The sequence below is a fragment of the Zonotrichia leucophrys genome, chromosome 11 (assembly GCF_028769735.1).
Source record: "Zonotrichia leucophrys gambelii isolate GWCS_2022_RI chromosome 11, RI_Zleu_2.0, whole genome shotgun sequence".
Lineage (NCBI taxonomy): Eukaryota > Metazoa > Chordata > Aves > Passeriformes > Passerellidae > Zonotrichia > Zonotrichia leucophrys.
In genome coordinates, this window is record NC_088181.1 from 8,106,451 (window position 1) to 8,119,612 (window position 13,162).

At 46.1% G+C, this 13,162-nt stretch overlaps 1 protein-coding gene across 3 annotated transcripts in view; it reads right to left on the minus strand.

Annotated features, from left to right (window-relative positions):
* Positions 1-13,162, minus strand: part of WDR59 (WD repeat domain 59) — a 47,791-nt gene that overhangs the window by 10,897 nt on the left and 23,732 nt on the right. For 2 of the 3 annotated variants that reach the window (XM_064723485.1, XM_064723487.1), the window contains exons 14-19: positions 12,888-13,052; positions 12,003-12,098; positions 10,436-10,592; positions 9,098-9,167; positions 8,680-8,833; positions 5,025-5,081 (exon numbers count right to left, since the gene is read on the minus strand). In XM_064723485.1, the coding sequence (XP_064579555.1) occupies positions 5,025-5,081; positions 8,680-8,833; positions 9,098-9,167; positions 10,436-10,592; positions 12,003-12,098; positions 12,888-13,052 (699 nt within the window). The remainder of the gene's footprint in view (positions 1-5,024; positions 5,082-8,679; positions 8,834-9,097; positions 9,168-10,435; positions 10,593-12,002; positions 12,099-12,887; positions 13,053-13,162) is intronic. The other variant, XM_064723486.1, reaches the window with a different exon arrangement.

A 13,162-nucleotide genomic window follows, 5' to 3' on the forward strand; every position in this document is an offset into this window, starting at 1 on the left:
GGGATGAGAGGATGTGTGGCAGCACGACAGGCAGAAGGCACTGGAGCTCTACTGAAGGAAGTGCTGGCTGCTAGGCAGGGTTCCAGTGCTTTGCAATGCTGCTCCCCTATGGTGCCTTCCCTCACTGCCACACGGAGCCGACAGACCAACCCAGTCATGCTGACGTAGGGAGCCTCTCCTGGGACACTCATGCTGGGCCTTCCCACACATCCAAGCACAACAGCCCCTCTCTCCAGGGGCCAGCAGGCCCTGTGCTGATGGTTCTGCAAGGCAGACACAGCTTACACAGGCTCACATTGGTGCTCCTAAAGAGCAGACTGGGATAGGGAAAGGCAGGACTTGGATCTGCAAGCAGGATCACCTTTACTGTGAGGGTGAGGCCAGCTCTGGGATGGCTGAGTGCCAAATGGCTTTTGAACATGACCATGCAGTCCTGTGAGAACCTGGGCAGGCTTATCAGACACAAAATGTCCTTTAAAAACTACTCATGACCTTAAGAAATGCCACTGCCTGCCTGTGCCAAGCTTAGGCCAGTGTGCTGGAGGTCTTGCCATGCTGAGCACACTAACACATGCCACAAGAAGCAAAAAGGATGAGCTCCTGAAACTTCTCTGAGCACTGCACAGCTGAGGATCAGAGGGTCCAGCTTGACAGTAAGTGAAGAAGGCATTTCAGCCTCCAAGGAGGCAAAGGTGGGTTTTTCCAGGGATGCTGATGTTCCAAAGCATCACCATTCCCCCGATCTTCCACCACCCCTGAGTAAAGAGGAGCAGAGCTTGCATGGTGCCCAACATTCAGAGGGGTGAAACACTGGGCTGTCGGCAACCAGTGCTCTGGAAAAGCTGACTGACTAGTTCTCTGCCACATCTATTCAAATCCAAATTCATCCAAGAGGAATGTGCCTGCAGTATTTATGTGTCCCCTGAAAGTGAAGAGCACTGTGCAGTGCAAGGTGGCAAGAATGGGGTCAGGTGGGAGACCCACCTCTCTTCAGTCCATCAGCTCCTAATCAAGGCACAGTCTGGATCAGCTCTGCCTCTCCTGATGTTGGGCAAGCTAATCCTGTTTTGATAACACCTAGAGGTTTGGCTGCCAATCCCATGCTGAAGGATGTGGGCTGTACTACAAGAAGGTTCCCAAGTAACAGTGGCACTTGAGTACCTCATTCTTTCTCAGGACAGCAAATGTTGTCTCCCAGGTGCAGTGAGGAGCTGCTGATGCTACCAAAATCAATGTATGAGTGAAGCTTGGGAGCCTCAGCACAATGACATGCCAGGAGGAAAGAGCTCAGGCACGGTCCTGGAAAGGCTACCAGGCTTCACAGCAAAAGCTGTTATTTGTGCTGTGAATGAGCAGGTGTTTGAGCCCAGGCTTGCAGACACAGACCCACGTTCTGCAGGGCTATCAACAAGAGCTTCTAGAGCTTGGAAAGTAATTTGGAGAGCAACTTGCCACCTTCTGGCCATCTGTAAGCCAGCTGCACCCAGAACTCACAGTCGATGGAGAGCTCCCTCTGCCCAGTCTTTGGAACAGATTCAACCTGCTCCTGCCCCCTGCAAGAGCAGACTGAAGAAGCCTCCCAACAGGCATTTCAAGACTACAAACATGGACAACACATATCATTTTCCACAGGCAATTAGGTCTTTTTTTTTGGAGGAGAATGACAACAAATGAAGATGAGAATGAAAAAGAGCTCTCATGAATGGTTTCCACTGCTTGCTTTTAGCATATCACCATACAAATGGAAACACTAAATGTACCAGAAACCCCTGAGAACTTGGACTCAAACCAAAATTGTCCTGTTTTCTTCCTTTCAACTCTGCTTGTTTACTGGCAAAAAAGGAAACCCTAATTCTTTACTGGTGCAGCTCTAGGAATGGAATTAGTTAATGGCCACAGGCCCTGCCTGTACTACACTTCCATGCCCACCACTTCCAGCCCCTAAAGCTGTGACAGAAAAAAAATCATAAAGCTACATGTAGTCACCATGAAAAAAGCCTGGGTTTTTTTGTAATTCCAGTTTACCTTAGCTACAGCAAGTAAGAATTAAAAAAACCCCACAATCAGAAGTATGGGAACCATCACAGATGGGGTAAAGTTCATCACCATTGACAGCAGAAGTTCTGCTTTGAATCCAATAATTGCGGGTGTTAATTACAGGAGTATCTCTCCACCAGGTGGTATCTGAGTGCATTTAACAGGGATTATCAGAGACAAAGAAAGCTTTAGGTTGGGTTTATCTGGCCAAGGTCCACCTCCCCTCCTGTTTCACCTCTTCTCCCAGGAGAAGCTCCCACTATGATGTAATCAAAAGGTGTCACCAAGGCTCGGGGGGGATTAGGGTAGAGCAGAAAACACATCTCTTCCTAGGGGCTGGAGCACAGGTCAGGATGGGGAGCAGGGAACATAACAGTTGGAGCTGAAGCAGGAATCAACATGCACCAAGCTAGCTGCTGGCAGCTGAAGGACAAAGGCACAGGTCTTCTGCACTGCCCACGACATTTCTAGCTCTTTCTGAAGCCTAGAATCCATGCCGAGGAGAACTGCATCTACTCAGCTGCTCCTCAGTTTAATGAGAGGAAGATACCAAAGAAAATAGCTACAGTGATAAGTAAATTAAGGCTCATCAGTTCCTCAGAGCACGAGAAGGAAAGAAACCAGAGCATTTATGGCAATCATGGGTTGGAGGTGACAGCAGGGAACAGCACTGGATAATGACTAAAAAAGCCAGCCTGCACCTGCACTACTATACCTAAGGCTGTAATTTGCTGCAATCTGAGGTGATAACGATGGCAGTAAATGGGTTACATGTAGAAACAGATAGCCCAAGAATAAGCCACCAACTGCTTTGTAGCAACCACCATCATCACTGCATACTCAGCAGCAGGAGTTGCAAAATGCTGCCCGCTTGGAAAGGATGCTGAACACTTGGGTGTGTGTGCCTTTGGATCCTGCTGAGGCAGGCAGGGCTTTAAGTAGGATCCTGAAATGTAAAATGCCTGTTTCACATCAGCATATGCAAAATTTCAGGGTTTGCGGTATAAACTGGCATTAGTAAAGCAAAGGTAAAGGTTGTGAACAGAAGAGAACAGACTCAATGCCAAGAGATTAAGCAGCAACAAGACATGTACAAAATAGTTAAACATGCTCAAGTCAGGTTCGAGCTGCTTCTCGTATTTATTTATTTTTAAATAAAATGCAAAAATTGCTTCCTCCCTGTAGAATGCTATGCTCCTTTATTCTGAACAACTGCCTACAGATTAACTCCCCCATGTGGCTCATGCAGCACTGCCTGGATTTTCTCTTCAAAATAATCAACATTTACTATTTCCAGCATCTCCCACAGTATCAGGCACCTGCCATAAAGGTGCTAAAAAAATCCAAGGCCCTTTTGAATCAAGTGCCCCACAGCAGGAATATTTCTTTATAGCTTCCATCAATCAATAGCTGGCACCTGCCCTGAAGCATGGGCACTTCAGAGGAGGCTAGAAAGAGGAATTATTGCTTCTTGTAAACTTGCTAAACTCTTGCTTCCCCAAACACCTTGAGCAATGCTGAGCTCTTCTTCCAGAAGGAAGGCATGTTATTTGCACTAATAACCTATGCCTCTCCTTGTGTAAGCCTGTGTCTTCACCTTAGGCACTGCTGCCCCCTTCAGAGAGTCAGTTTAACCTCTTTCAAAGGTTATCCACAAATACAATCACTCCTTCAAGGCTTGGACTAACCCCTGTATCCCTTTTAAATATGCATTATTGAAAATTATACTTGCTCTTCCTTCCACGACAGTGGTAAGGGAATTAAACCATAGCCTTTGTGCTCTGCAATTTACCACACAAGCTGGCAAGTTCATTGCTTGATTTTCTTTCTTTCAGTCTGCTCCTGATTCAAGACAGAACTTAATTTCTTGCCTCTGCTGCTCACAAGGCTCTTTGTAAAATGCCATGATAGAGTCAAGTAAATTACTTCTGGTTTCTTTCACCTATTATTTGCTAGTACAGTCTTAGAACTCTTGCAATTAGGACAACTTGATCCTATTATACCAAGTTAAATCAGGTGTTACAGGATTCTATTTTATTCCCTGCTGTCTTATGAAGAGATAGCATGAAGGACAGCAGCTGTGAAAAAACAGTTGTTGGTGCAGACATTAAGACAAACAGACTTAAAGAGATCATCTTTAAATTGAAATGGAATTTTCTGAGCTTCGTCTATGCTTGGAAGATGAGTGATGAAATAGTAATTGCCCACATGTACAGCACAGCTTGAGCAATCCTGATATCATCAAGAAGATGATATCATGAATGATGCTGGAGCCTGAGGGACACGTGGACCTGACAATCAGAAAACAAAAGTCAAAGCAGACTTGGCAGGGCAGGTGCCAGGAGGAAGGAGTACCTGCCAGGGTGGCTGAAGTGCAACCACTCTGGATGAATGCAGTGGTGCAACTCCGAGGGCTGGGAGAAGATCACAAGTTAAGAAGAAATTGTAATTTTTGGTCCAGGAAATAAGACTGTGTAATGGATTGCACTGAGAAGTGGCAGTTCATGTTAATGAGATGACAGATTGTTGTCAGAAACTCAACCAGTTTGCTTCTTCCACAGCCCTTAAGTGATCTTCCCTCCCTCTCCAGCAAGGCTTTGTCTTTTCAGAAATTAGGTGCTCTAATGTCAGTCTCATCAGTTGGTTGATGATACATAATAATCACTCAGCTCCTCTACAGTGCACTCTGTATCTTAGAGGTTGATCTATTCTTACACTTCAAATTACCCCTTGGCATCCTTTCCTGACCACAAGGCCAGGTGAAACAGGCATCCTGTGGGTCAGTAACTGCACCTTGCAAGCTACTCTCTGCTCCTGCCCACTTACACGTTCATCTGCTCTTGTGAAGCCCTAGCCCTGCGTGGAGTGCAGGTTACTCAAAAGCTCTGTGCAGGTTACTCAAAGGCAGGCAGGTGGCATTTTATTCTTGGGCCCTTGGGCAGAAGACAGGGTCATATCAAGGACAGAATTAGCACAGCACACAGTACCGGGAAGTCGTTAATTGCTTGTATGGACCAACGGCGCCGGGCAGAGCGAGGAGACATCTGTACGCGAAAACATTATACCCAGGAGGAGGCAAGAGAGACACCAAGAGAGTTAAAGACAAAGGTAAATAAACTGAAATGAAACGTGCCCTGAACCAGCAGAGTAAAAGATACTGTTCCCAATGGCTCTGGTACACAGTGAACATTGCAAACCACTTTCACCTCACACATTTGTACAGAGCATTACTGATGGCTCTGGCAGAGCAAGGGCTGCTGTGTCTGTGCCCAACACCAGCCTCTATGGAAGACTCTGGCAAACACAAATCTGAATAAAGTCTTCCACATGGAGTTGTATTACTGCAAGAAGCACTGGACTGCTTCATGTGAGCTTGTTCATACCATGAATTGAGCACAGGACAACACCCAAGTGCCCCACATGCCTAAATTCCAAAGTTTTACTCCTCTTGCCTGAAGAGGAAGGCAGCTAAGTGTAAACTGCATCATTCTTAGCACTGCTGTCCAGTGCCATGGCACAGATATCTGCAGGAAGCTAAACAGACACCTCTGCTTACTCAGATTCCCTTTAACATCCAGCATCCTCCAGAACTTCATTCATTGGAACCTGCTGTAACTATTCACTTTCATTTTAAACAATAAAAACCATATGTCAGGATATTAGAAGGGATGTAGAGACACTGCTGCTTGGCAGGGCCATGTGGGTATTGTCATAATGGGCTGAGAAACTCATTCAGATTGAGTGAGCAATCAAATTCACTGACTGACTATGCCAAATAGCTCCAAAGGAGGCTTTCATTAGGAACTTGAAGATATTGCAATAGGTACTCACACAGTATTACAGCAACAGCAAATGGAATCTTTCAAAGCACATAAGTGTACACTCACTCGAAAAAAAGTTGTGTGTACAGATCTCTAGGAGTCAACACAATAAAAGGGGATATTTGGGTGAGGTACAATGTATTTTGCATTTGTTTTCAGTTGATGATAGACAGTCAGGACCATCAACCATGCCTTGAGCCTCTACATCCCCTTGCACCTCAGTGCTGGGAGAGCCCTACAGCCAGGCAGCCAAGGCTGGCTGCAGGGCCCCCTGGAAAAAGAGAGGAGAAGGCTGCAGCCATGTGCTACAGGTTCCTCCAGCAGGCCTCAGAGAGAAGGAGAAAAGGGTTAGTTGAAGGAAATTCAGTACAGTGGAAAAGCAGCAAAACTAAGTTCAGTCCCCCCACCAGTTCCCTGATGGGAAGCATAAGGACACCCCTGTCACCACACCCAGGTACAGCAAGGCTGAGCAGCCCCCAGGTCCCCACTGGCAGGACCCTCTAACTGCAGGGGGGAAAAAGAACTCCATGGCACCTTCTTGAAGAGACACTCAGCTTCAAAACACTGACAGCAATGCCATGGTACAGATAAAGCTCCTCCTTTCTGCTGACTACTGCTCTTCAGTGGATTTTTTTTTTTGAGAAGTGAAAAAGAGGGAGGAAGAAATGAGGAGTGTGCATGTGTGAATAAGAAGTGAGAAAGATATTTATATAGATGTGTGTGAGTGCATGCACATATATATACACATATTTAAATGAGCACAGAAAGGCTCAGAGCTAGATTTAGCATCATTTTGGCTTACTAAGGAGCTCTCTGCTGGAAATCAGCAGCTCCCCTGCCTTTATGGGAACATGACATCTTTCCTGTCTAGCAATGGGCAGATTCCATTTGTTTGCTAATGGTAGTGGATGCCAGTGGTTGCCACACTGGATTTAAATACTTGGTTATGGCTGATAAATTCAATTTTGGTGATGAGGTTGTCTGATATCACAGTTTGCACAAAATTTCAACTTTTATTTAATGTGAACATAAAATCCAAGCTTCAGAAAAAGGAGTTAACTAAACTCAGAGTCTGGGCTTTTAAAAACTGTCATAATGAAATAACAAAAATACGTAGCATTGAGCTAACAGAGGCCATGACATCAACTCCTGAAGAATCAGAAAACCTTTGCTGAAGGGAGATACAGGGCTTTTTGGGTTTGTTTTTTTAAATACTATTTCATCTGCAAGAACATTTGAACCAGCTCCCTGCTAGGGTTCTTACATTTATTCCAGCATGCCAGGAGATAGCTCGGCAGGGGAAGGGGAACACAGGAATTTCCCTTGGCTTTCAGCAGACATGGCTGCACACATGCTTTGTTCTCTTCAATTCTTTTACCCTGTGACAAAAATCTTGTTGCCATCAATACAAGGGCTGGGGAGACAGGTCACATGAAATTGCACCAAGCTGGTTCCACATGTTATTTTTAGCCTTGTCTGTCATCTTAGAGAGGCTTTGTATGGGGACAAGCCTGCTGCAGAGGACAGAGGTAGCTCTTTAAATAAACTCTCCTACAAAGACCAGGACAGGCTATGATTCTATTCTGTAATTTCAGGCAGCACCATTTTCTCTTTTCATCAAAAAAAAAAAAAAAAAAAAAGGTTGTGTGAGAAAAAAAACAGGATGGGGACTCAGAGTCTTCTGTGGTCTGTATGGAAGCAGAACTTGCACTGGGGACAGGGGCTCTCCCCACAGCAGGGAGCTGTAATGACATCATGGAAGCAGGACACAGTCCCAGAGACAGGATGGGCTGACAAACCCAGCACCACCAGAAAAACAGGACTTGTCTGGGTGCCCAGGAAGAATGGGTGTTCAAGGCTTTGACTTCCTCTGCTCCAGGGACACGAGTTCCCAAACCCTTCTGCCAGCAGAGTGCAGACAGGTTTTGGCTTTCCCTGGGTTACCTGGAAGCTCCCCACTGCTGCAACAGATCTGTGTCCTCTGCAGGGACAGTGAACAAACTACTCAATGCCCCAAATTCTGAGGCTCCCAGTGGAAGCTTACTGCATTTTTACAAGCCACTTCACCCCCTGCTGAAGCACAATTCGTTTCTAACAATCTGCTTGGCCTACTGCTCCCACAGCATCAGCTCCAGGCACACCAGGCCCTCACAGCTGCTTTACAACTACCCTGCAGCCACCCTACAATTACCACAGGTCTTCCTCACCCACCATGTCCCAGAAGGAAACAATCCCACTCTTCTCCAAAGCCTTGTAAACAGGAACAACAGCAAAACCTTCACCTAAACTAGAATTATGTGAATTGGAAGGTCTTCAGAGAATCATGTAGAAATTATTTTTGTTTAGAGAAAAAAAGAAAAGGGCACATATCCCTGAAAGAGACACCTGAAATAGAAATAACCAACCACATCCCATAGACCGGGAGAGGTTGGCAGAAAGCTGCAGAGAGTCACAACCCTTTGCAGTTTTATATATCAGGGAGTACCCAGAACAGCAAGAGCTGCCTACATGTACCTATCCAAAGACTACAACTTTTTACATGGTGAGATTTTAACCCTACATAATGCAAAGGGAGACAGCGTAATGCACTGAAGGGAACCGTGATGGTCAGCACAGAGAAACATCAAAATAAGCAGGTTAAATGCTAGAGAAGATTGGTAAAGAAGTTCTAATAGGAGATAAATCCATTTGACAGAGCTGCCTGTAAAAAGATGTCTTTTTGAGAGGAACATAAAACTTCTGTTACTAGCAATTCTAAATGAAAGGAAAACAGATCATGAAGGCTGAAGTGCTGGGAGCAGCGTTCTGGTGTGGTACTTACCCTTTCTTTGTAGTAGAAGGAGCTGATGGAGACCTGCTCCTTCTCACTGCGTGTTGGGCTCCCACTGTACAAGCGCAGGTTGCCCGGAGTCTCCGTGCGGATCTTCATCGGAGTGATGAGGCCACTGTGGTAGGCTGATAAAGCTGACAGAGACCTGGAAGAAAGGGAACACACTTCCAGGGCCTTTTCCCACCAAAACACCCTGCAGCTCACACTGACATCTCCAGCAACCCAAGCTGCCAGCAATGGTGCCACTGTCTGGGAAGAGGTCTCTGCTGAGGCCCTGTAAGGGCCCAGGTGCTCTGCGCTGAGGGCACAGCTAACACTGGAGGGGACAAGCTCCAATGCAGGACCTGGTATTTTCCTGCCTTCCAGCCCATGACAGCAGCACAGCTCAAAGCCCACCCAGGGGACTCACCTGGGTGTGGGCTCCATCGGGGACACAGCGCGGTGCATGGTCATGGGTCTCGTGAAATACACCAGGTACCCTGAAGGGACAGGACATGGCATCAAGATCATGCAACAAGGAGGAGATCACTCAGGGGTGGTTCAAACTAAATGACCAGATTTCCCTGTGTATCAGAGGCCAGGGGCTTGGTTCTTATCTACTTAGTAATTATGAACTAAAACCAGACATTCTCTCAACCCAAATCAACTCCCTGCAAACCCACTACAAAGCATGGAGGTTTTGGGATGTTTCTCTCAAAAGCACAACTTCAAGTGGCTTATAGCTGTTAGAGAAAAGACAGGGAAAGAAAATGAGCAAATGTATGCTCATGTTTAACTCTCCACCAGAACTTGCCAAGCACTGTTACTCCAGAGGTGAGGTGATGTTTGGCAATGCAGAGAAACCACTGCAGCTTGTACAACTCTTCTTCAACAGGAGAGCCCCAGACATCTGAAACCAACTCCAAAACATTCTCTCACAAGCCTTATCCCATTTGTTAGCCTCTTGAGTGTCTTCAGCCACCTACTCTTGCAAGCATTTCAGGATGTAGCAGGCTTTATTGGGCCTATTCAATCAATATTATTCTGTTTTACTTGGGAATTCAGGGAGGCCTGTATGGAAAGCAGCTTTCAAAATGTGCTCACACTGGGATGCAGTCAGGTTCAGAGAAGGCATGTGTGCATCTGAAACAGCTCAGTGAGACTTAACAGCTCTTACTCAGATCTTAACCTGGTTTTTAATTAACTTTACCCTCTATGTGCTCTCCTGGAAACCTGGATATGATTGTACCCCATCTTTCATTTAGGGGAAGTTTCTTAATGACCCTGGGAAAGCTATTTTAGACAAGTGAAAGAGTGTAGAATGAGAAAAGAGTAGTTAGTAATATGAATATGGTTTCAGCAAGGGGTAAATTCAACCCTCAAATCACAGAAGTTTTGTGAAGACTGAGTGCCAAAATACACCCAGTAATGTGATGCTGGTAGCAGAGAACTAGGCAAGGAAAACAGCTATTCCCAGTGTTCTATAAAAAGATCTGTCAATGCTTCTGGCATGCCACAAGCCAAAGGTTATCTCTTCAGCTAGCCCTGCATTTCCAAATCCTAAAGCCTTTCATGCAACCCCAACTGCAAACAGTTGCTAACTAGTCTCACCTCTAAATTTACCACAGTATCACTACTTTAACACCATTCCTTACTCCTTGCATGGCAATGACCAAACCTCATCTTGTTCAGAGGCAAGTGCTCCCCAAGACATCTAAAAGGACCATTCCCTGGGTGCCTGTTGTAATGGATCAGTGACAGGGCTGACCTGCACCACAGAACCTGGCTCCAGAGGTCCGTGGAAATGGGATGTTCGAGTCCTGGTAGGAGCCGTAGGCATTGGAGACCCGGGCGAACGTGGGCAAGGGCGGCGTCACGGAGTTGGACAGAGCATAGGGATTGCTGGATGTGCTGTCCTCTTGGTTCTGAAACAGAAGGTACCCAAGGTCACACTCCTGCTGCCACAGGAGAGAAATCCAGCCAGAGATCAGCCATGGCAGTGCCAAGCAGCCTCACAGGAGCTGCTCATCCTTGGAGCCAGAGCAGACCAAGCTCAGAGTGCAGTTGCTGCTTCAGCTGCAGAGGCACTTGCAGGCACATTTGCCTTTGAGGAAAAAGCTTCTCTGGCTGCTTGTCCAGAGACTTCTCTCCCACCATAACCATGCTGAAATGCAGAGCTTAACTTGGGGAGGAACAGGAGGAAACTATACAGAAAATCTGACCTTCAGACTCTGGATATGATGCTCAAGACACCTAGCTGAGCTGAACATGATCCCTCAATGATGCACAAAATCTCCTTGAGTGGGAATGCCACACACCTGTGGGGTGTCAAACACAGGCTGGGAGTCTTCAAGTGAGGAAGGCAGGTGGTGTGAATTATTGGGGTCATCAGGACTATCCACAGGAATTTTGGCAGAAATCTGCATTTATGTGGATAAATAATACTACTACTTCAGTCTGAAGGAATTCTTTGAAAGCAGTGGTGCCTCGAGTCATCAGATTTCCATACAACAGAGAAAGTTCCCATTCTTACAATATTACTGCTGCAACCAAGCAGAATAAGCCTTCACAGGTAAAAAAAAACACCCCAGCCCTTTACTTGTGATGAATAAACAAAACCTCTCAGAAAAGAAACCTGAGGAGACTCTCCAATCTTTTCCTGAATGCTGAAAACACCCACTCCAGTACACTTCACCCACACAAAGACCTAATACCTGACACTGGGATGCTGAGTAGGTATCACAGATCTCACAGCTAAGAGCAGAGTGTGACTTAGATTTATCTGCAGTATCATCCCTACAAAACCTCAGCAGAAGGCTGCAGAAAAAAACCCCAGATTTTCACAGTTTGGGGTTTTTTTTCAGGGAAGAAAACAAAAACCCTAGAATAGGACTAGAAGGACTTTTGACTTTGAACTGAGGAGGTGAAGACATCTGCCACTGCCTTTCAGACAAGAATGACTCCATCAACAACCTGAGCCTCTTACCTTCTCTCACAGATGATAACCCTGCCCTGGCAGCCAGTGAAATATATTCTGAGCTGGGGAGCTCCCATGCACCACTAAGATTCTCCAATCTCCAGTCACTCCTGGTAACCTGGATATCAGAGTTCCCCAAAGCAAACCTTCAGGGCTTCATTTAAGGAAAACAAAACACATCTAATCATCCACCCAGCTCTCTTCAACATTAACCAGAAGTGCTCACACAAATGTAATGGCCAGTCTCAGGGGTCTGTTTACACAGCTAACGAGGCCAGACTCTCACTGGAGAGGCAGAAGTGTGGGACATGGGAAAAGACAACAAACTAGGGCAGGGAGCCCACACAGCTCTCCGTACCACGACAGACTCCAGCCAGGAGACCAGCTGACGCAGGCAAGGCTCCAGGCAGCTCTGGTTCCGCTTCACTTTCTGCAGGGAAGTGTCTTTCAGTATCTGGAATACATACAAGACACAACTTTATTCACAGTTACCTCCACACTTTGCCCACATCCTTTTTGTCTGCAGAGCGGCTCAGATGCCAGGAACAGGTCACAGACATCCTCTAACGTCCACTGGAGCCCCTGGTGTGCTGTCTGCTCTGAGGAATGGCTGTGTGCTTTGATCAGAGCACTGAGGTTCACCTAGAAGCACACTGAGCCAGGATGTAGGCTTCAATATTACTGCAGCCCATATGTTTTATGCCAGTTTGTGACAAACTGGATCAGGTTTTTTCAGGAGGAAATTCAAACTGATCCATCAATGTGTTGCTGGGGAAAGGATTTCATTAGCAATAGTATTTGCTACACCAGATGATTAAACACCTGGGTCTGAATTAGCAGGGCCTGTGTAAAAAAATCCCCTCATTTTTAAAGCAGCTTGTGGAGTAGAGCAGTAAGCAACATCCTAGCTCAAAAATAGCATCACTCTGCAGGTGGATGCTTAGCTGGTCATTTTGTCTATTACTGGCTTGAGGGCAACTGCATGAGGAGAAGGATGTTAGGGATCCTCAGGCAATACACATCACATTGGAACACAGCAGCAATGAAGAAGCAGTGGAAAAAGGCAAACACTGGGCTGCAGCACCAACAAAAACCTCATCCTATGGGCTTCACAATTTACCAGTTCAACATAACCTGTGCTATGTCTTCAGCAAAGTCTGATGTTTAGTTATATCTCAAAAATCCAGACGTCAAGTATCCATCATTTGTACATTTATAAAGACACTCCGTACTCCTTACACACCTTCAGCAGCTTTGCCTTCATGGAGGCTGTGATGGAAGTTGGGTTGATGAACTGGAAGGATGGTGCAGCATTATTGGGATACTGGACAGGGAACATCACCAGCATCCTGACTCTGTGGTTGCCGCAGTGCACCGACACCGTACAGCTGCGACTCACCGCATCCATCTGTGAGGAAAAGCAATTGCTCTCTAGTTAGATCTCCCAGGACTTTTACACTTACAGTGGCTTAAATTCATGCTGAGGGACTCATTCCTCTGCACATAGGACGAAGTCAT